The sequence below is a fragment of the Lachancea thermotolerans genome, assembly GCF_000142805.1.
Source record: "Lachancea thermotolerans CBS 6340 chromosome F complete sequence".
NCBI lineage: Eukaryota > Fungi > Ascomycota > Saccharomycetes > Saccharomycetales > Saccharomycetaceae > Lachancea > Lachancea thermotolerans.
The window spans coordinates 2,923-23,381 of record NC_013082.1 but is presented as its reverse complement, the minus strand read 5'-3'; the positions used below and the strand labels follow the sequence as shown (position 1 = coordinate 23,381).

At 43.6% G+C, this 20,459-nt stretch overlaps 5 protein-coding genes and 2 non-coding genes across 7 annotated transcripts; 5 read left to right on the top strand and 2 right to left on the bottom strand.

Moving 5' to 3' along the window:
• Positions 1-49: 49 nt before the first annotated feature.
• On the bottom strand, positions 50-727 carry KLTH0F00264g (KLTH0F00264p; the record flags this gene model as incomplete). The annotated part of the gene is made up of 1 exon (XM_002554175.1): positions 50-727. One exon carries the CDS (start codon positions 725-727, stop codon positions 50-52), a length of 678 nt encoding a protein of 225 aa, XP_002554221.1.
• A 370-nt stretch (positions 728-1,097) lies between these two features.
• On the top strand, positions 1,098-1,526 carry HMRA1 (Hmra1p; the record flags this gene model as incomplete). The annotated part of the gene is made up of 1 exon (XM_002554174.1): positions 1,098-1,526. One exon carries the CDS (start codon positions 1,098-1,100, stop codon positions 1,524-1,526), a length of 429 nt encoding a protein of 142 aa, XP_002554220.1.
• A 768-nt stretch (positions 1,527-2,294) lies between these two features.
• On the bottom strand, positions 2,295-2,365 carry KLTH0F00220r. The gene has a single exon. It is a non-coding gene; the product is annotated as a tRNA-Gly (tRNA).
• Positions 2,366-3,319: 954 nt separating this feature from the next.
• On the top strand, positions 3,320-3,392 carry KLTH0F00198r. The gene has a single exon. It is a non-coding gene; the product is annotated as a tRNA-Lys (tRNA).
• A 1,033-nt stretch (positions 3,393-4,425) lies between these two features.
• On the top strand, positions 4,426-5,058 carry KLTH0F00176g (KLTH0F00176p; the record flags this gene model as incomplete). Its single annotated transcript, XM_002554173.1, has 1 exon — positions 4,426-5,058. One exon carries the CDS (start codon positions 4,426-4,428, stop codon positions 5,056-5,058), a length of 633 nt encoding a protein of 210 aa, XP_002554219.1.
• Positions 5,059-16,029: 10,971 nt separating this feature from the next.
• KLTH0F00132g (pectate lyase) lies at positions 16,030-16,650 on the top strand (the record flags this gene model as incomplete). The annotated part of the gene is made up of 1 exon (XM_002554172.1): positions 16,030-16,650. The coding sequence occupies one exon, from the start codon at positions 16,030-16,032 to the stop codon at positions 16,648-16,650; it is 621 nt and encodes a 206-aa protein (XP_002554218.1).
• A 1,010-nt stretch (positions 16,651-17,660) lies between these two features.
• On the top strand, positions 17,661-18,497 carry KLTH0F00110g (class I SAM-dependent methyltransferase; the record flags this gene model as incomplete). Its single annotated transcript, XM_002554171.1, has 1 exon — positions 17,661-18,497. One exon carries the CDS (start codon positions 17,661-17,663, stop codon positions 18,495-18,497), a length of 837 nt encoding a protein of 278 aa, XP_002554217.1.
• Between the last annotated feature and the right edge of the window lie 1,962 nt (positions 18,498-20,459).

Here is a 20,459-nt window from a genome sequence, read left to right as displayed (position 1 = left end):
TTACTATGATATAGCACTTTAAACGAAGTAAAAGGGAAGGAATAAAGAGTTATATGAGAAAGATGTCTTCGATTTTGGCGGAGCGGAGGGCAAATGTTTGTGTAGGTTTCTTCTTCCTGACCCTACCCGTAGCCTCCTTGAGAGAGAACCTGCCACAGAAGGCCTTGTACGTTTTCTTGCTCTCCATGGCTGTAGTGTCTGCCCCATTCGTCAGCGTTTCGTAACTGTAGGTTGATGGTATGCATTCTCTTCCAATGGCTTCGGTCAGTTTTTTAAGGGTAGATTTTGAAATAGTGATGTTTGTGGACTTGCTATCTTCGAAAACTGCAAGCATTTCGTGATAAGACTGGAAGACGCCTTTATTTGTTCTCCAAATAGCTGACGCTATCTTTGAAACCTCTTCAACTTTTGCCCGGTTTGCATTAAATGGATCTGAGCAGTTTCGAAGCTGCTGAACCATGCAGTGAAGCAGCCCCCGCATAAGAATGAATTTGTTTCTTGATTTCAACCCGCTTTGCTTAATTTTATCAGTTTTTCCGGACGTAACAAAATGACATATTTGTTTTGGACACTTTCTTTGCGCTATACATGGAAAGCGATCTTTACCTAAAGTTTTTTGGGTGCCGAATTTGTATTTTATCTGATTAGCCACTTTTGGTAAATGGCATTCTGCATATCCTTCAGTCCAGTTCATGTTTTCGACTTTATTGAGTTCACTCAAAATCATGGTTATCTGTTTTAAGTACTCTCTGATATCCTTGAGATAAAATTTCGAATTCTCAATAATCCCTTCTTCTTAAATATTCCATATCCTTTCAATACCGATAACATATCCTCTTTATTCTTCATTTGTTGCCTCAAATCCTCCTGAAATCCTCCTTGAATTTCTTTAATTAATTTGAGGATGTTCTTCGCGTTTTTAACAGCATCAATATCTCAACTGCCGTCGTATGTTTTTAGCTAAGACATTTTTGAATTATTTAATCTTGAGGCATGAAACATAGGAGTTTTCTTGCGGCAACGGAGAAACTATATTTTATACAAATAATAGCATTAGACAACGGTGGTTGAGATGTTCCTTAGTCCTTACTGCAAAAATGGACTCAAGGGGCCTGACTATAAGTTTAGAATCCATCAAAAAAGTTTGTCTAATGCTCTTAGAACCGAATTATAAAAGCCGCCAAGAAGTCTGTGATAAGATTTATGAAAATTATGCTACCTTGCTCCAAGATGCTGTTGTAGAGTCTAAAGAAAAACCCCGATCTGGGCAGCAAAGAAGAACTCTTTTATCGAAGGACACTCGACTTTTTTTGGAATCGGTTTTTGAGAAAAAGAGATCTCCTAATTCAAGAGAACGTAAGGCAATTGCAGACAAATGCGGCTTAACGCCTATATACATTAGCTTTTCCGTTTTTAGCAGTTCGCAAGGCCACGGAAGTCAACAAAAAACATTTCCTACTTATTCTCCCATCTTCTTAACGTTTTTCATGTTTTGGTCTAATTTCAGAACTTTCAACACTCCATGAAAGAAGCTAAACTCTTCCTCAAAAAATGTTTTTGGGATCATAAATTACTCAAAACGGGTTGTATTATCGATTTTTCTGAGTGGTGAATGAGTCGCCTCTTCAAATAATGAGTATGTTATTGATTTATGAATCTTGAACTTCCCTTATTTACTTCCAAAATTAAAGTTGGAAAAGTGCGATAAATTACGAAAATGGATTCCAATATCAAGAAAAGAGTGAACCTTACCGCAACAAACGGTTTCAACTTGCTGAATCGGGAAAAATTGCTTAATTAATGATGCCACTTATTTTTGTCAAACCTTTTATATTTACAGCTTAAACGGAAACATTCAATCCTAAGTCTCATACGTCAACGCGACTGTAAAAACTACTTGAGGTGAAGTGAAAACGCACTGCCAAAAACTGCTTTCAAAAAAGTCTCCAGAAAAAAAAAGAGTTCAGAAGCGATAAGGAGCTCTCGTGAAGAGCTGCGTTGTTCTTCGATGTGTTCTCTTGCTTTTGGGATTAGTAAAACGCTGTTCCTTGTTTCCTGGCGATTCTCTAACCTCATCTGCTATAGATACACGTTGTTCCAAGCCTTTGAGCCAAGTAATTACGGTATACACGCGTCCGTGCGGCCTGATAAGAAAATGCAGAAGCTCACCAAACAATAAATAATTTGATAGCATTTAAAGTTATGTAGAGCGGAAGCAGAAGTTGACTGTTGTGCAGGCTCTCGGGCGTCGCAAGGATGAATAGCAGTTCCCTAGCATGAGCTTTTAAAAAAAATGCGCAAGCCCGGAATCGAACCGGGGGCCCATCGATGGCAACGATGGATTTTACCACTAAACCACTTGCGCAATATTAAAGATACAATCCTAAGTCGCACAAAGAACATAAGACAGACGTGCATTGCCACGTGGCTCGTTGTTCAATTCGCAATTTATGCGGTTGCGTAACCCTGAACCAAGTTGCAAGTATTACAAGATGAAATTGAAATTCAGCTAAGATTTTAAAATCCAACCATCGGCTTAAGTGTAATGATCAAAGTTCCTACGAATGGGCCCACGTATCAAGCTACGATGATAAGCTAATTAGGAATTGACCCAACTAGTGTTCAAGCACAGCAATAAAAGTTCTTTCTTGCTCCTATCGTGAGCGCTCAAAATAGTAAGGAACATACTGAGCTCCGAGTGGATGGTATCAGAGGCGATGAGGAGTGCAAGGGATGGGGATGAGCACCAAAGAAATTGATGATTACAATTATCATCGAGACCAGACATTTAAGCACTACCAAAGTCCAAGCTCAGCTTACCATATAATTAACTTAAAGTTGACGGAACAAGAAGTCTTAGAATAATAAGTTGCCAGAGCCATTTAGAGTTAGCAAAACTGGTCATTTCATTATATTTCAGATCTCCATAATAAGATACGACACATTCACGTCTGATACCCAAAGGATAAGATTTTGATTTCATATGGAAGCAGCTATCATGTAAAGAATACAGCACAATATTTGCGATATACACATGACTCGTAGTTAACTTATAAATTAAGGCTCTAACCTAGCCTCACCCAAGTTATGAATGTTACAAAATGAAACTGACATCCCAGTTATGATGTTGGAAGCTGACCACCGGCTGAAGGCTATAGATAAGACTTACCCAGCTTGAGTCACGGATTAAGCTATCAAGATATGCTAAGTGAAAACTGACATCGTTATTTTTCTAACTGAACAATAGAAGTTCGTGCTTGCTCCCACTCTACTTCAGATCGTTTTTGGAGGACAGCTGCGTATTAGCTGCAACACTAGAGCCTTGTTGGCGCAATCGGTAGCGCGTATGACTCTTAATCATAAGGTTAGGGGTTCGAGCCCCCTACAGGGCTTTGTTTTTGCCATATACTATTTAGTTGGGTCACATTTATAAATTTTTTTGAAATTGTTATAGCTCCAATTTACGGTGACATGGCATGGCACGCCGGCAGGGACTGTCCCTTAACATAGTGTGAGTCCAATGTTTCAAAATTAAAGTAAAGGCTCATTTCTATTCTCTCTTCTCTCCAAAATAAAAAACCTGGTGCGTGCGAAGGCGAATAAAGCCTAGAATACTATTTTGAAACTTTGGGTCAGGAAACTTCGTCTTTAATAAAAAGCAGCCTTAAGCTCCTAGAAAAATGAAGAAGTTGTGCTGTCCACTCACTATATTCAAATTTTTACGTTGTTATTAATTTGGCATATGGCCGTTTCGGCCAAATATTTGATTAAGGTAGGAACTGCTGAGCCTTTGAGAAACTGAACTACCACCAAAAAGCTCAGAGGATAACATATCAGTGGATATTGCATCATGCAACTAAATGGATCATATTATATTTTTTCACGACTTCTGCAAAGAAGCACGTGTCAAGAAGTAAAACAGCCTTGGTTCGTATTATTTTCGTTTTGAACTGATGCAGTAGCTCCGATCATTAAATACAAAAAGGGTTATGACATCAATAGTTGGAAGATTTCATAAAATTGCGAGATATTACTGGAATACAGCTCTGTCTCGCTTCAATAGCGAGCGACACCCGGACGAAACTTAAATATGTAATTGTTAAATCTATCTATTGCATAGAAACCTGCGCCCAAACTTGTCAACTGCTAATACAGCCCTTCTTTAGCCGCTTTATCCAACCAAGATCAAATAACCTCGAAAGTCCTCTGAAGTATTTATCAAGTTACTTTTTCAGGAACAATTTTTCCTTCACATAGCCGCTTAGGTTAAAACCCTTTAGGTACGCGTTGATATTGATTACAACTGGACGTCGAAGTATTTAAGTGGAACCCTATGCTCTATTTCATTATCACTGTTGAGCGCTACTCAAAAATATAAGCCTGTCAGCCAGCAAACGCTCATTCTGCCCTAGATAAATCAAAATCATGTGGCTAAGCACTTTGTTCCTTTTCGTAACTGGTATTCTCTCAACTTCGGTTGCTGCTTTTCGCTATGACTGGAGCAATATTACCTGTAAGGGGCTTCATGGACCTCACTGTGGAACATATTTGCTGAAAGTTAAGAACCAAAATGACACTTATCTCGGCCAAAGCTATTTTGTTGGTGCTGACGCTCTTGCTAATGACGCTACTGATGCATGGGGCAGGTTACTGCATGAAGAGTATCGCTTTATTCCTAGGCTAACCACCGTTCAAACCCTAAATGACACTGGAAACTTCCGCCCCTTTGTGGGCACCACCGATATGAGCACTTGCAACTTTCAATCCGTTGAAAATGCAGTCGTTCCATATATTAACACTGTGACCAATGAGCTTTCTTATGATAGCTGGGCTTCTATCAGCATGAACGCGACAGCTGTCACCGGAGTTGCTCCCCAGCTGTTGAAAGCTTCAACTTACGGCATCCAGGTTGCCATTTGCAACCCTGGTTTTATTACCGACTTATTTCAGTCTCCAACCGTCAATTTATTTAACGTCGAAGATACCCTACCATCTTGGTGTGAGGCCATCGAGGTTGAAGCAGTCTGCCCTGCTGATGTCAATTACGATACACGCTAAGTTGTTTACGTAATATTGAAATGCAGTACCAGATTTAAGCTTTCCATTCCATATAGCTCAATATAGGATTTATTTTTTGCCTCTTGACAACCAGCTGTCGGGCTTAAGCGATATTTTCAGCTTTACATCAGGGCCAGTTTGGGGTGCGTAATAATACGCAGATCCAATGGTCTTGAACTCTTGCAGAGAATTGGTAACATTCTTTGTATTTGCAAAAAGAGATATTAGGCTTTTGCAGCCTGTGCAAGTTATCTTTACACCCCAACAGCTTGAAAGAAATATTGCGCCTTATGCGCAGATACTAATTGAATATCACTCTCCGAAGGTTTAGCCCGCCTAAGTGTTCCCCCTATGAACACGTGTGGCTTGCTGCTGCCCTGCAAGGCAGCTAACTCCGAGCATAGAAAGACTGCATAAAACAAATGGACTTAACCATAGCTATTTCTGAGAACGTGTACTGATCTTGGTCGAATGTGATACATTTTTAAACTCCCATTTTTTCAAATGCTACATTTGTTGGCGTCCCGACACCTATATTCTATCATGACAACCACTCAAATTTCGTATTCGTGAAGATTAAATAGAGCATAAGCTCTCATTTAAGGGGTTCAAGTTAACTTCAATCATAAAACGATACAGAGTGTTTATTCATCTTCAATGGCGCACTGAAGTATTCTTTCATTTCTAGGGGCTTATACTATTCTAAGTGCCTTCCTTTAATGTACGTAATTTTGCTTTTGAAGATTGGAGAAATGGGCGAGCAGCGGCATTGGAAAAATTGGTATCAAATTTGGCTGCATTGATAGGGAAGAGAATCAAGCACAGAAGTGGAGCCATAGCTGCAACTTCCTGCATTTGGAAGAGGTAGCTGAATAGATAATTTTGAAGTCAACGTTAAATGTGTACAGCTCTGACATATACCACAAGCCTCTATGTTAGCAGCAAAATTATCGAGAAGCAACATCGCTATAATACGGCTCCCACAAAAAGAGATTTGAATTCCAAATGCACTGGGGACAACATATTTATTTAAGGCTCTCTCCTGGCAGAACAAAACAATATGACTAGAACAAATACACCGACGTTTGACACTTTGGCAAATAGGAACATGATAAGCATCCAATAGTAGCTTTCAAATGCTGCTATGAAATGGATACCGTGTTAATTCTTAAAAGAACTTTCTTATCAGGTTGTTAGTTCGAAACGCGCGTCGTGGTTTAAAAAGAGCCGTCTGATGCTGAAAAGCACCAGGTATTTGCGGAGTTTTGGAGAGGGTCTGTTGCATTTGTCAACTTCTTGGTTAGAGTACCTCTTTCGAAGCCGTTTTTATCTGAAGTCTAGGCAACAGAAGCGCGTTATAGCAAGCATCGCTTTGTGCCATTTGAAAGCGAATGAAATATATCCGAAGAAAAACAGCGATACCGCAGAAGGACTTGAGTGAGAATTTTCTTTAAAGTTACTAGGATAGAGTATTTAGTGCATTTCGTTTAAAGTCATGCGTTATTGATGAGTATCTGCCCATCGCCAAAAGAATACAAGTTTTTTCGATGCCTATGGTTTAACCTTCCCTTTGACGCTATGAGAAAAGTTGGACCTTCACGTTTTCAAGGTTCTAAGAGGCACTAAAGCGATTTCCCCGGTAAGTTTCTAGCAAATACAAGACATTACCGATCTGAAGTTCGCAACAGAACTTTAATACAGGAATTCTTTGGCGTCTATCGAGTGGGACACGTACTATGATCGAGGTTGGAACAATAAGTTTGCTGTTCTTAGGGGGTTATTTGACCAGCGTTATTCTGTATCGAGACTAACAAATTGCTGAACAGCATTTTGCAAAAATTCAAGCAGCGGGCAATGGGTGTTGTCTCTGCAATACCTGGGGTCCTCGGATCTTCTATATAGGGTTGGGGGAAACTGGGAGAAAAGGACAGAGACCAAGCAGTCCAAGAATACAACTTGGGCTCAAATCCGAAAGTCTCTATGTTGCCAAGCGAGCCTATGTCAGCTTGTCAAGCCACCCTCATTTTGTTTCAATAATGATGCTGTACCCAAACGGGCTAAGATTCTGATCGTTTACCATTAACGCTTAGAGCCAAATGTTACTCATGCCTTTTCATTAAAGGAGCTGAAGATGCTTCATTTTGGCAATATGCTCACAAAATTTTGTTCCTGCTACGGCGGCTGCGAGCAAACACTCGCCTATAAGGTAACAAGTTAATTCTGCCGAAAGGGGTGATCAGAACTGTTTTTGAGTCATTTGGATAATATATCCACTTCTCCTGAGATTTATGAACTCACGGGCCAAAGGTTGATTCATAGAGAGCTAAGTGTATGCAGTCTTTATAATCAAGGATAGCTTCGTGGCTTCCTCATGAAACTCTGTTTTTTTTTTTTTTTGTTATTTTAAATAACGGGAAGTGCCTACAGAGTTCGGTAACGGTACTGTCGTGTGCCTTCGAATACGCTAATGTACCTTAATGTCAACGCTAGCAAAAAATCGTTTCAAAGAAGAAAGGTTTTCCGCGGACTTAGAGGAAGTCACTTGTAAAAAAAAACGGCTGGGAATAAGAAGTCCGGGTCAGAAGCACTCGTGCCGGAAAACGTTCCTTAGGCTCACGCCGGTTGTTAGCAGTAACCATCAAAGTTCAGCCCTCCATGCAGGCACGTTTCCACCTCTAATGTTAACGGGTACAGTGCCAAGGAAGATGCATAGGTTAGAAATATGTGCGTTAGGATGTGCTATTACTGATAGCACCAGCGCAAGAGCCACCAAGACCCCAAGTTTACGTGAACAAAATAGTACAGAGAAGTTACAGATGATCCTGCAAATCGCTGAAATTTTTGTACACCCATTGCCTAGGAGCCGCGGGAGCAAAGAAACGTTCAGGCAAGGCAAGGCAAATTAGGCACGACGTTGCAGTTCTGCGAGGCATGCCATCAGATAAAAGCCAAAGAATCTTTACCACTTTTGCTGTATTACGCACGTATCTTTTGAAGATCTCGTGTTCATAAACGCTTTTCTTGATTACGCCTGCTCCTAAGCGATTTGGATAATCCTGGACTTTGCTTACGCATTTATTGTATTACCTTTTCTTCTATTTGTCGTCTGGTTTCGAGGTACAATTGCTTGTCTACTTCTAATTTTTCATTGCCTGCTTAGACTTTGCCCGCACTCGGACTATCCGTTCACCTAGCGATTAAGTTCTTTTCGGAACAGGAGCCTCGTGTAAAGCTCGAATTTTCTAACTAAGGAAGTCAGGTTGTTTTCAAACCGCTTCTTCAGGGTTCTAAGAGGTTATTTTCGCAAGTGCCCAATTCTTTTTGGTGAACTTCTAATCAAGCTTATCGTATGCCCAGTATTTTAATCCGCTTCCTATCAGCAATTTTTTATGTGCTGGCATCAACTTCGGCGAAACCAATTACTGGAGTTTTCAACACTCTTTCTATAGCGCCTCCATCATCCCCATTCCCAGGAAACATCTGGACTGCCAAACTCTCATACGAGGTTACAAGTTCATCTTACGTCATTCAAGGTGACAGTTTTGGCATTAACCTACCGTATGTTTTAAAGCTATACGGGCGGGTTACAGTCGGCAGCAGCAGTTATATACCTATTTATGATCAAAATGGGGAAACTATTGCTAATTGTCTTATTATAAATGGTTTTGCAGAGAGCACAAGCTCCTCATTGGAATGTATATTCAGCCGATCCGACATCGAAAGCGCCCAAGGTTCTATCTCATTCGACTTTGTGTTTTTGGATGGTGGTTCTATGTCCACAGGGGCTATTGCAGCAGCCAATAATTGGAAGCTAGGAACCAACACCGTTTCTTGGGACAGTCTGACAGCTATTGTATCATTCCAAACTGATCCCCGTGCAACTATACCTGTTACTGCGTCTAAAAGATTCGCTGGATATGACATTCAGCTTCCGGCACCTAGCAATTCACAACTATGCTATTACGTGGGCCAAGCTTGCGCCTCTCGCGCCTTCAGAGAGGTCATGTCTGTAGTATATCGCGGATCACCTTACAATAATGGTGCTTTAGACTCGTGTGATGGGGTTCAAGTCGCAATGGCAAACAGCTTCAATGCCTGGAACATGCCTATTAATCCTGTAACTATTCCACCCGCTTCCTTCAAGCTCAGTTGTTCCAGTAACACTGTTGTAGTAAGTGCAACCAGCATCCCTGCTGGCTATCACATCTTCGTGGATGCTTATCAAGTTTTAAGCCGAGACTACGCAGGTGCCGTATCATTTACAAATACGTATTACGAGTATATGGCATGTGGCAAATCTACCATACACACTGGCTACATCAGGACTGCGGGGTTTACCTTCGGGACCGCCAGCGGTGCTGGATCAGGTTGTTACGCGACTCCTACAACGACAACTGCAGGATGGGCATCATCATATACTTCAACGATAACTTCTACAAAGGCAGCCACTGACACTAACGACTACCTAATACCTCAGACTGTTGTCATTATAGAGGTTCCTACGGTGGGATCCACATCGCATTCCTATTCTCGCTGGACTGGTACCCTGGAATCCACTTATAGTACCGCCTTATTGTCCACCACTGGAAAGGACGAAACAATAACTGTTGCAACAGTTTACTATGTCGAGACCTCCATAAGCCGGATCCAAAGTACAACGATGACGCCTCAGAGCGTGCCTAGCACTACAACGTTTTCGACAAGCGTGTTCACTACCACAGGAGCAGACAGCTCGCCCACCATCGAGACCGTGTATTACGCGGGAACACCGGTAGTGGGTACCATGTCGGCTACTACTTGGCCTTACAGCGGTGCTGAAATTGCCACCTATGCTACTGAGTTTACAACTTTCACCGGCTCGGATGGCAAACGGACCGTGGAGACCATCTACTACGTCGAGACTCCAATTGAGGATGTCACTTCTGCCACTACCAGACCTTACAGCGGTACCGAGGTCACCACCCACACCACCGAATTGACAACCTTCACTGGGGACGACGGAAAGCAGACCGTGGGGACCATCTACTATGTGGAGACTCCAATTGCGGACGTCACATCTGCTACTACCAAACCTTACAGCGGTGCTGAGACCACGATATATGCTACCGAGTTGAGCATCTTCACCGGTGAAGACGGTAAGTAGACTGTAAAAACTATCTACTATGTCGAGACTCCAACCAGAGCCACTACTATCTACACCGGATGGAGCGGCACTGAGACCTCAACTTTCTCCACTGACTTGACCACCTTCACCGGATCTGATGGCGAACCAACTACCGAGACTGTGTACTACGTGGAGACTCCAACCAGAGCCACTACTATCTACACCGGATGGACCGGCACTGAGATTTCTACCTTCTCGACAGATGTGACCACCTTCATCGGATCTGACGGCGAACCAACCACCGAGACCGTGTACTACGTGGAGACCCCAACCAAGACCACCACCACGTTCATCCTAAGTACTGCTTTCGAGACCTCGACCTTCTCTACAGGTCTGAAGACTGTCACTGAATCCGAAGGCCAGCCAAGCACCGAGACTGTGTACTACGTTGAAACTCCTGCCACAGCCACTGCTACCTACACTGGCTGGACTAGTTCCGAGACATCTACCTACTCCACCGCTTTGGCCTCCTTCACTGGATCAGATGGTCAACCTACCAACGAGAACGTGTACTATGTCGAAACCCCTTCTGCGACCTCTTCCTCCTACCGGAACCAGACTGGTACTTATGTCACCACCTACTCAACGCAAGTCGCTACTTACACTATTGACGGAGTTGACACAACAAAGACATTCTACTACGTTGAGGCCTCAGGCTATATCACCACGACTTACACTGGCTGGACAGGTCTGGATTCCTCTACCTACCCCACTGATGTGACGATCTTCACTGGATCTGACGGGCAGCTAACCACCGAGACCGTGTATTACATAAGGAATCCAACCAAGGCAACTTCTGTGGTCACTCCTGGCACTGATTTTGAGAACGCAACCCACTCTTCGGGTCTGACCACTTTCACTAAATCTGACGGTAATCTAACCACCCAGACTGTCTACTATGCTAAGACTCCAACGAGTAGCTCCGATATGTACACATCCTGGACCGGCAGCTTCACATCTACCTATTTTACTGACTTGTGCACTTTCACCGGGTCCAACGGCAAGCCATCTACTAGTGCTGTGTACTACGTCGAGACTCCCGCAAGCGACTCTAACGCGTATACACCATGGAGTGGATCATTCACTAGTACGTTCTCGACTGAGTTCAGCACACATACCGGCTTTGATGGAAGACCAACGACTGACACTATATATCATGTCGAAACACCAATTTTGACTTCTTCAGTGTTTAAGAGATGGACTGGGAAGTTTACCAGTACATACTCGACTAGCTATGAGACTTTCGTTGGATCTGATGGCCTTGCATCGACTCAGACAGTTTACTATACCGAAACCCCTGTTTCAGCTTATTACGGCAACTCTACTAGTTGCTCGAACTTGCCAGAAAGCACTTTGACTTCAACTGTGCCCTCTAGCTCTCCAACGACGACAGTTCCTAGCACCGCAACAGAATCTGAATCTGCCTCAGGTTCAGCAACTGTTACTAGTTCAAGCTCAATTAGTTCCAGCTCGGATTCCGGGTCTGGCACTGGCACTAGCGCGCTAGCGAGTTTAAGATCCGGTTCGTACACTGGTACCAGCACGAGCGCTCCAGCAGACTCCGGCACACTAACTAGTTCCGGCTCCAGTACGAGTACTCCTATAGACTCCAGCACACTAACGATTTCCAGTTCTAGGTCAGGAGCCGGCACTAAAATAAGCACTTCAACTAGCCCTAATACTTTAGCTGAATCAGGCGCTTTGAGTGGTTGCGTCGCTCCACATGGGTCTGGCACTAGCACCAGTGCACCAAGTAATTCCAACACACCAAGCGGCTCCGTCACATTAAGTGAATCTGGCGCTGGTACCAGTGCTTTAAATGGTATCAGTATCTCAACTGGCTCCAGAACTCCGACTAAATTTGTCACTACAAGTGGCTCCAGCAGCCCAAGTGGCTCCGGCAGCCCAAGTAACTTTGGTAATTCAACTGGATCGGGCAGTCCAAATGGCTCCGGCAATCCCAGTGAATCCAGTAGTCCGAGTGAATCCGGCAGCACACATGGCACTAGTACTGGTTACAGCGGCCCAAGTAGCCTCAGCGGCCCAAGGAACTTCGAAAGTTCAAGTGGATCAGGCAGTAAAACTATATCTGGCACTTCAAGTGGCTCCCACAGTCAAACCAGGCTCGGCACAAGTATCGACGCTCTAGCTACACCTAGCGCTCCAATTGATTACAGTACTGCAACAGGCCCTGGCTTGGGCTCTAAATCCAGCATTAGTACTAGTAAACCTATTACCTCTAGTGCCCCAACATACTCTCATCCAAACCCTGAGGCTGGTTCCAACCCTGAAACCGTTTCAGGCTGGAACTCGGGCCATGGCCCTGGATCTAGTTCTAGCTCTCATTCCAGCTCTAGGGGCTCTCAGACAAAAACAATTGCCCCAGAGACCCTAACAGGGAGCTTAGTGCCCAGCTCAAATTCGGGCTCTGCAGAACCCACTACATCACCATATGTTTCTACATATGAGGGTGCAGCCAACAGAATTGGCATGAAATTTCTCCTGGTACTGCCTTCGGCCCTGGTATAGCGGCCCGGTTTATTCGACTTAGAAATTCGTGATCTCTTGTATCTCATTTAGGTTCAACGGAATATAGACTAAACGTATAGATCGCTTGTATTCTACATATGTTTTCGTAAGAATTTTAACATTATCATTCCAGCTTTTGTCACATAAGAATGCGGGGTTTCTTGCATTCTGTGGGCGGGTAGTTTTCCATGGTATGGGAGCTATTGACTTGCACACACATTGAGAAGTTAGCAGCCCAGTTTTTTTCATGGTTAGGGAATGATCGATAGATCTGTTGCTTCTATTCACCAACAAGAACTTACTCACCCGAAGTGAAGGAAGTCCATGGCTTCACTTGAAGCTTCTAAGCAATTGTTCTTCCTTGTTTGAGCTGCTTTGAAATTTGTCATTTGAGTCAAACGTGATCCGTGGCTGAAGTGTCCTCGGGACTTTATCATTATCAACAAAGGAATACGCTCCAGACTTTGTAATCCCTTGATTTACGCTTTTTATATTAATTTTTCGCTTATCAAGTAGTGTTATTTAGGTTCTAATTGTAAAGGAGTTACAAAGCTATTCGATTCTTATGATTTCACTCGTCTACATCAAAGATGTCTGGTTTCGTCCTCAACATCACTCCAAACATTACTGTTGACTCCAGAAATTTGAGCAAACCAGAAAATGCACAGAGTTTTGATAGCTGGGGACGTTTTCTCTTTGAGACCTTAACCAAACACCATTTAGTCCAAGCGGTAAACCTTATAGTATCAAACAAGGCTTTGGTATTCCACAATTCCTCGCTCTGTGTGTGAAAGCGGTCTTCAGGACCAAAAATCGCCCAATATGTATGACTCCGTCTAATGTAATTAGGAGCATCAGCGAATCCTCGGAATCCCATATAGTGTAGAACTAATGTGTATCCTATAGACATAATTAGGGGAGTTTATAATAAAAAAAAAACAACCAATAGTATTCAAGTGGTCCACCAATTTTCGGTGAAGATAAATGGCTGTAGCAGCGACCTTCAAACTTTACCCCAACAACTGCATTTTTCCTTTGATAATCAATATTTCAGCAGCGTGGAGTAAAGACTGGCAAAAGAGACCCGATCGCCAGTGTGCCCTTTTTTGCTTCCCTTTTCTGCGTTTTGTCTTCTGTTCCTTTACTCAAGTTTCTGCAGTCTAACTCCCCTGTTTTCTGAGCTGGCAAAATGAATTGAAGCCGATGTCCAGTTCTGCCAGCTAGCCTTCAACATCTCAACCGATGAGAGATTTTGTTTAGGACCTAAAAAGTTGATTGGATAGCCGGAGGCGCAACCACCGCCACCACTACTAATTGTGTTCAAGAAAAAGCCCAGCCAGCAGGACCTAGTCGTGGTTACCTCTTATTGCTTATGCTAGTAATGTATGGCACGCTCGCTTCATTGGAAATAGTAGCATATATATTCTCACTTGTGCCCGGTCCTTTTTTCTGCCAGACTGTAATCGGATAACAGGCGTGTAATAATGTCAAGTTGCAAATGACACGTTAGTGAGAAATGATTTGATGCTCGAGAAGCTATAGATAAGGCAAGGCGTCAGCTAAGGATCATACGATGACACAAGGTTACCGTCAGAAGCTCGAACCAAACAATGGTGTCTCAGAGACTATAAGGAGTAGCACCTCTAGTGCAGCTCTTTCCTCATGGTCAAGCATAATCTAAACCTAGATATTATGTATAAGCCTAGATGACCTGTTTTAAGCCACAAGATTTAAATCCTGGGTAAGAGGAAGGGGGTGCACTATTTTGTACCATCGCCCACGATGTTGTTTACTGACCGTATTATGGAAAGTCTGGCCAACGAGTTTGACAACCTCTCAACCAGCGGCCCAGATCTTCCTCATTAGTTTCCTTTTTTGATGAATAAACAAGCCGTACTAAGACTGTGAATCAAGCTCCAATACCTTCCAAAAAATCAGTAAAATTTAAGGATTTTGAATTAAGCCCCCGAGAAATAGCAGAATGACTCTAGAATTCTCTGTCTCCTCGAACTAAGTCAGATATTTCCACTGATTTATTTTCAGGAAAATGCTGGATCTGTTTGATGAAGGCTTACTTGCATAAAATCGTCTGCCCCACTAAAATTACCCTTGAATTGATATTATGTCATCGTGTTGATAGTCAGATACGGTCAGTTCTTCAGCAGTAGTAATCGAAAGTGAACGGCCAGATTTGACCCAAGAAGCAAACTATATCATCCTCAGTGCAGTTGGAAACCCCCTTTAGACTGCGAGGACATTCGCAATTTTACCGCGCTGGATAGAAACTATCGAGGTGAGTCTGAGTCGCTTATGAGAGGTTGCCAAATTCGTTGACTAGGTTTTCCGTATTAAGATCGGTTAACTACTTCGTGGATTATGGTACTAAATATCTCCTTGTCTTCCTCAGGTACAAGGATAGACTCCTGTCGCTGACCAAAACTTCGGCTCGTATACAATATCTTAGGACGTGGCTTAGGCTTGCAATGAGACAAGGACAGCACTTGTGGTACCGTTTTACATCATTTCTGAGCCAACATCATCTGATTTGGACTATGAACGGCCAATGTAGGTCCTTTCGTATGTTTTAGTTTGGCATTCGTTGTATTTATGATGTGCCCTTATGTCATGTCATTTCATAGGTAAACAGATCCAATAATATAGAAACCTATTATCTAGCAATGCTCTCAGGCACTCGGGCGACTCCTTCTTCAAGACACTGACGTATGTCATTTTCTGGAAGCGATTCTTTGGTATAAAGCGTGACTTTAGATGTTCATTGTCTTGAAAATGGACAATGGCGTAAATACATACGAAAAAACCCGTATTTTCTGCCCAAGAATGTTCAAACTACTTAAATATTTCTCGTAGTTCAATTTGAAACATTTACACCGTAAAACAACAAATCGTATTCAGAGAAAGGCTTTAAACGAGAATGCACATCCTTCGCGCTCTCTGCCTCGGGCTTTTTTAGGCAACTACGCGAAACATTTTTGACTATTATACCTTTTATGTACAAACTTGATAAATAGCGGTAAAATTGGGCACCAAGAAATTACGTCATTGGTCTCGAAGAATGGAATTCTCCGTGGGAAACTTTTTCAAAACGTTCCCAACTTTAAACTTTGACAAGCCTAGGCAACGGACCCGGAGCAGAATTATATTATAATTAGGCTTTCGGCGCCCCTGTATAATCGATTTCCATTTTGAATCCCCCCACGGCAGCCTTAAATTACAGACTCATTTTTTTAGTGCACCGACATAAAACTTTGAAAAACAAAATGCGTGGACAAGCGGTAGTCGCAATTTTTACTAGCCTCCTGACAGCTTCAACAGTGAGTTCTAGTCCTTCATACTATGGATCTCCAGAGCGGCAGCGCAATAAACGAGAACTGCTTCCAAGGTCTAGCGGCACTTCCGTATTGAAGGCTGCACAGACTGTCGCTGCTGGCAAAACTTTTGATGGTGGCATGAAGGTGTTCGATCGGGGGGTTACTTGCACTGGTCAAGCCGAAGGGAGCAGCTCTGACGCTGTCTTTATAATTGAGTCTGGCGGGACGTTGTCAAATGTTATCATCGGCCCCAACCAGATTGAGGGCATTCACTGTAAGGGAGGTTGCACTTTAAACAATGTATGGTGGTCAGATGTTTGCGAAGATGCTTTCACCATCAAGACTCAAACGGAATCACAAACTACCTACATCAAAGGGGGTGGGGCTTTTGGAGCTGCTGACAAAGTCATCCAACATAATGGAGCGGGTACTGTGTCTGTCTCTGATTTTACAGTTGGCGATTTCGGCAAGCTGTACAGATCTTGTGGCAACTGCAAAAACATGTACAAAAGAAACGTTGTTCTTAATAACATTACTGCAACTTCTGGCAAGATTCTGGTCGGTATGTGAAGAGTGTACGCTTTGAAATCTACATTGTACTAACACGAAGAGAGAGCAGGGATAAACTCTAATTACGGAGATAGTGCCAAATTAAGTGACATTACAGTCAGCAGTGTTAAAAATATCTGCGCCAAGTACAAGGGAACGAGTGACAACAGCAAAGAGCCCACTTTGTCAGGCTATGGGCCAGATGCAAAGTATTGCTTATACACAGACAATGACATTGTCACCAAGTAGAGCGTCTCACCTGTTTCTTTAAAGAGTTTTCTGGCTTCCAAACAGTGCTGCAGGTAAAAGGATGGCCTATTGCTCGGCCAGGCTTATGTCCATTCATGGATTATGAGCTTCAGTTGGGTGCTTGAAAAGCTTGCTAACAAATGGCCTCATCAATAGAGTACTTGCAAACGGCCTGAGGCTCTCGGGGAGCCGGACGTGCAGGACTGTTGATACTCTGATAATTTCCAGATTTCATGGCAAGCTTGAGAAAAGCTGGACGATGATAGCCTCATTCTTGGTTCGTAAATCATCGCCTCAGCTTTACGCGCTGTTGATATTACATAAGAAATTGTTGTTTCCCAGGTCACTAAAGCACGAATGGTTTAAAACCCAACTTGAAGAAAAAGTTCTTAAGTCAGCATCATTTTTGGGCTTGATAATCGAGTTGAAGCGCCAAAAAGAAAATATTGATCTTCAAGTCGTTTTTCATTATCAACCCCGAGCCGCTTAGCTTACAAGTACTCTATTATTCTTCGTACCCAACATAAAACGCTTCGGAAAAGCACGTTTTGTATTTCGTAGCCATTGGTAACCCTATGTTCTGAAAAGGAAAAGGGTGCCCTCCCATAACCACAGGGTTGCTGCATTCTGCTTTTGGATGCTGCCCGTAGCTCAAAATGCTTAGAGTTTCCACTGTGCACTACTAATCGCCGTGTTGTTGCAAGGTATAAAAAAGCGGGGTTATAATGAAAATTACGCGCTCCATTAATGAAGCTTACCGTTATCTGGGCCAATAAAGAGCTATGATGTCTGATGCATGGGGGCTACAGGCAAAAGAGTATGCAGAAAAACTACAAAAGGGACCTCCTAAAGCATCTGTGGACGCAATTCTCCAAGCCGTAGACAGTTTATTACCGTTTGAAAAGGCTAAAAGCATCTTGGACAATGGGTGCGGCACAGGATTAGGAACACAGACTCTCATAGACAAGTATGGGCATCAACTGCCTGATTTGATACATTTAGTGGCCGCCGATCTCAGTCCTGGGATGATAGAGTCCGTTCGAATGACAAAAGCTGCCCATAAAGGAAATAGGTTCTGGGACCGGCTAGAACTCCAAGTTTGCAGCGTGGACAACATGAGCAAAACACAGAACTCTTGTTTCAGTCATATCATAGCTTCGCTTGTGTTCTTCTTTGCCAAGCCGGAGGCTACATTCAGCGAAGCTTATCGCATCCTGCAGCCAGGAGGTGTGATTGGGTTTACATCTTTTCGCGAGAACCAATGGATGGATTTGCGCAATGTCGCTAAGAAAATCAATCCAGGATTGGAGCCAGCACCCTTACCTGCTGAATGGGCGTCTGAAGAATGGATCAAGAGACAACTTGAGAAAGCAAATTTTATTGATATAAAGATCGAGCCTATGGAAGTTTACGTCGAGCTAGATGATTCTCTTCCACTCGCAACTCTTTTGGTCCGTTCTGGGATACCTGAAATGTCTGCCGTCTTCCAATCGCTTACAGATGAGGAAAAAGACCGAGCAGTTCAATTAATCGTCGAAGAACTAGCTGAAAGATATCCAAAAAGGCCTGCCAAGATACCAGGTATCCTTCTTGTGTCTAGTGCTAGGAAACAGCTTTAGTCTGTACTTCGCTGCTGCCGCCCGTATTTTAGGTTTAAACGTAGCTCCTCAGACTTTGGCAAGCTATATCTAGCCGCCAGGAAGCAAGGATTTTACAGCTGATAAGTGCGGGCGAGCTGGTGAGTGGGGGAGTGTGGTGGGTTTTCTTGTATTTTTGCCCAGCCCTTGGGGGGATCCTTCCGTAATGTATATTTTTGAAAATACCCAAAACTGTGCACTCTTCGATGAAGAGCTTGCGAGAGTGTGAGCGTGGCGTGGCTTGTCCCTGCGTCACGTGTATCTCTCTTCAGTCACGTGCTACTCTCTCGTCACATGCTCCTGTCTCCTGTCACCTGTCATCTGTCACGTGCCTTGATTACTCCGGGTGCCATCCCGGCTCATATTCTTACGCTTTCATACAATTTGCCATTTGCCATTTGCCATCCCCCCGCGTGGATTTCGTTAAAGTGCTGCACATTCTTGATCGCGATATGGGCTGCACAAATCATATCTATCGATAAACAATTGGCTTATCTTGGAGTGCTGCCTGCTGTAATAAAAGGTCTTTTCCTCATCCTCCTTCTCCTCCTGATCCTCCTTCTCCTCTCACTATAGACCTCCTACTCCTCTCCCACCAAATGTCACCTCCACTAATTAGAAATACTCCTGTTTTGGATATCCGTAGTTTCCCCTCCTGCTCCGGCACTCGGTGTTTGAGAGCGAGGGACCACATCATCTCTTACGGAAGTTCATAGAGCAAAAGGCAGAGATGCAGAAGGCCGCAAACCACTTGGACGGCTACCTGATATTTGTTAATAGCCGCAACAGACCGGTGCCAAAGTCGGAGGACTGGGCGGTGCGCAAACTGCCGGTGATGCGAGTAGGAGCTGCGGGGAGGGCTGTAGAAGGTTCACATGGTGTAGAGATGGTTGTACGGGCGTGAGATGTATGGGTAGGTTTACGAATGAGCGCGGCAAGAAGGACTATGAGCGGATGCAGACAAACTTCACATGGAAGAGGGGTGATGAGGGAGTACTGCGGTGTGTTCATTTCCTGTCTAGCATTTATAGTTGTTCCTATATCGAGACAAATGGACGTTGAAAAATATATTCTGACACCTAAATATGAAAAGTGGGCCCGTAGATTGACTTTATTGAAGGATTAAAAGAACCATTTCCCAAGCCCTCAACTAGGAGCTGTAGAGCTCGTGCAGTGAGCGTAGTACTAGTGTCCTGACACCCTCATTGTGGAAGTGCTCTAACTGTGTCTATACCGTCTACAGCACCAGTAATCACTGAATACGTGAGGGTGTAGTCAGATATGAGGTAGGTAGTAATGGGTCCTGGAGGGCCGTCTCCCACAGAGTCATCTACTGTCATGTTCTTCTCTACCATCGCTTTAATATATAGCGGGTGTACCAGAGGGAGTGTCCCAAGTATCCCGAGCTGTTCCAAGTGTCCGGGAGTATCAATTGGGAGTATCCGTCAGGAGTCTTGATTATAGGTATCTCTTGGGAGTGTCTGGGACGGTGGGAAGTTCTAGATAGATGGAGTGTTTGAGTGAAAGAGTGTCCGAGATAGAGAAGATAGAGGAGATATCCTAGATGGAAGTGTCCCAAATGTAGTTACGAGGAGTATGTGGAGTACGTGGAGTAGGTGGAGTAGGTGGAGTACGCGGAGTACGTGGAGTACGCGGAGTACGCGGAGTACGCGGAGTACGTGGAGTACGCGGAGTACGCGGAGTACGTGGAGTACATAGAGTACGAAAGAATAGTTTTTGGATTGAGAAAAGAAAAAGTGACGAGGTCAGAGAGAAGACGATAAAAGGGGGAGGCGAGTAGAAGAAGGAGAACGGATGGAGAGTCGAGAGTTGGATATATGAGGTGAGTGGATCTGGGAAGATATAGTTTGAGAAAGAAGAGTGAGAGAACGGCGTTTGGTGGAGGGGGACGAGGTGGTGAGGTCCGTGATTATGTAAGCGAGG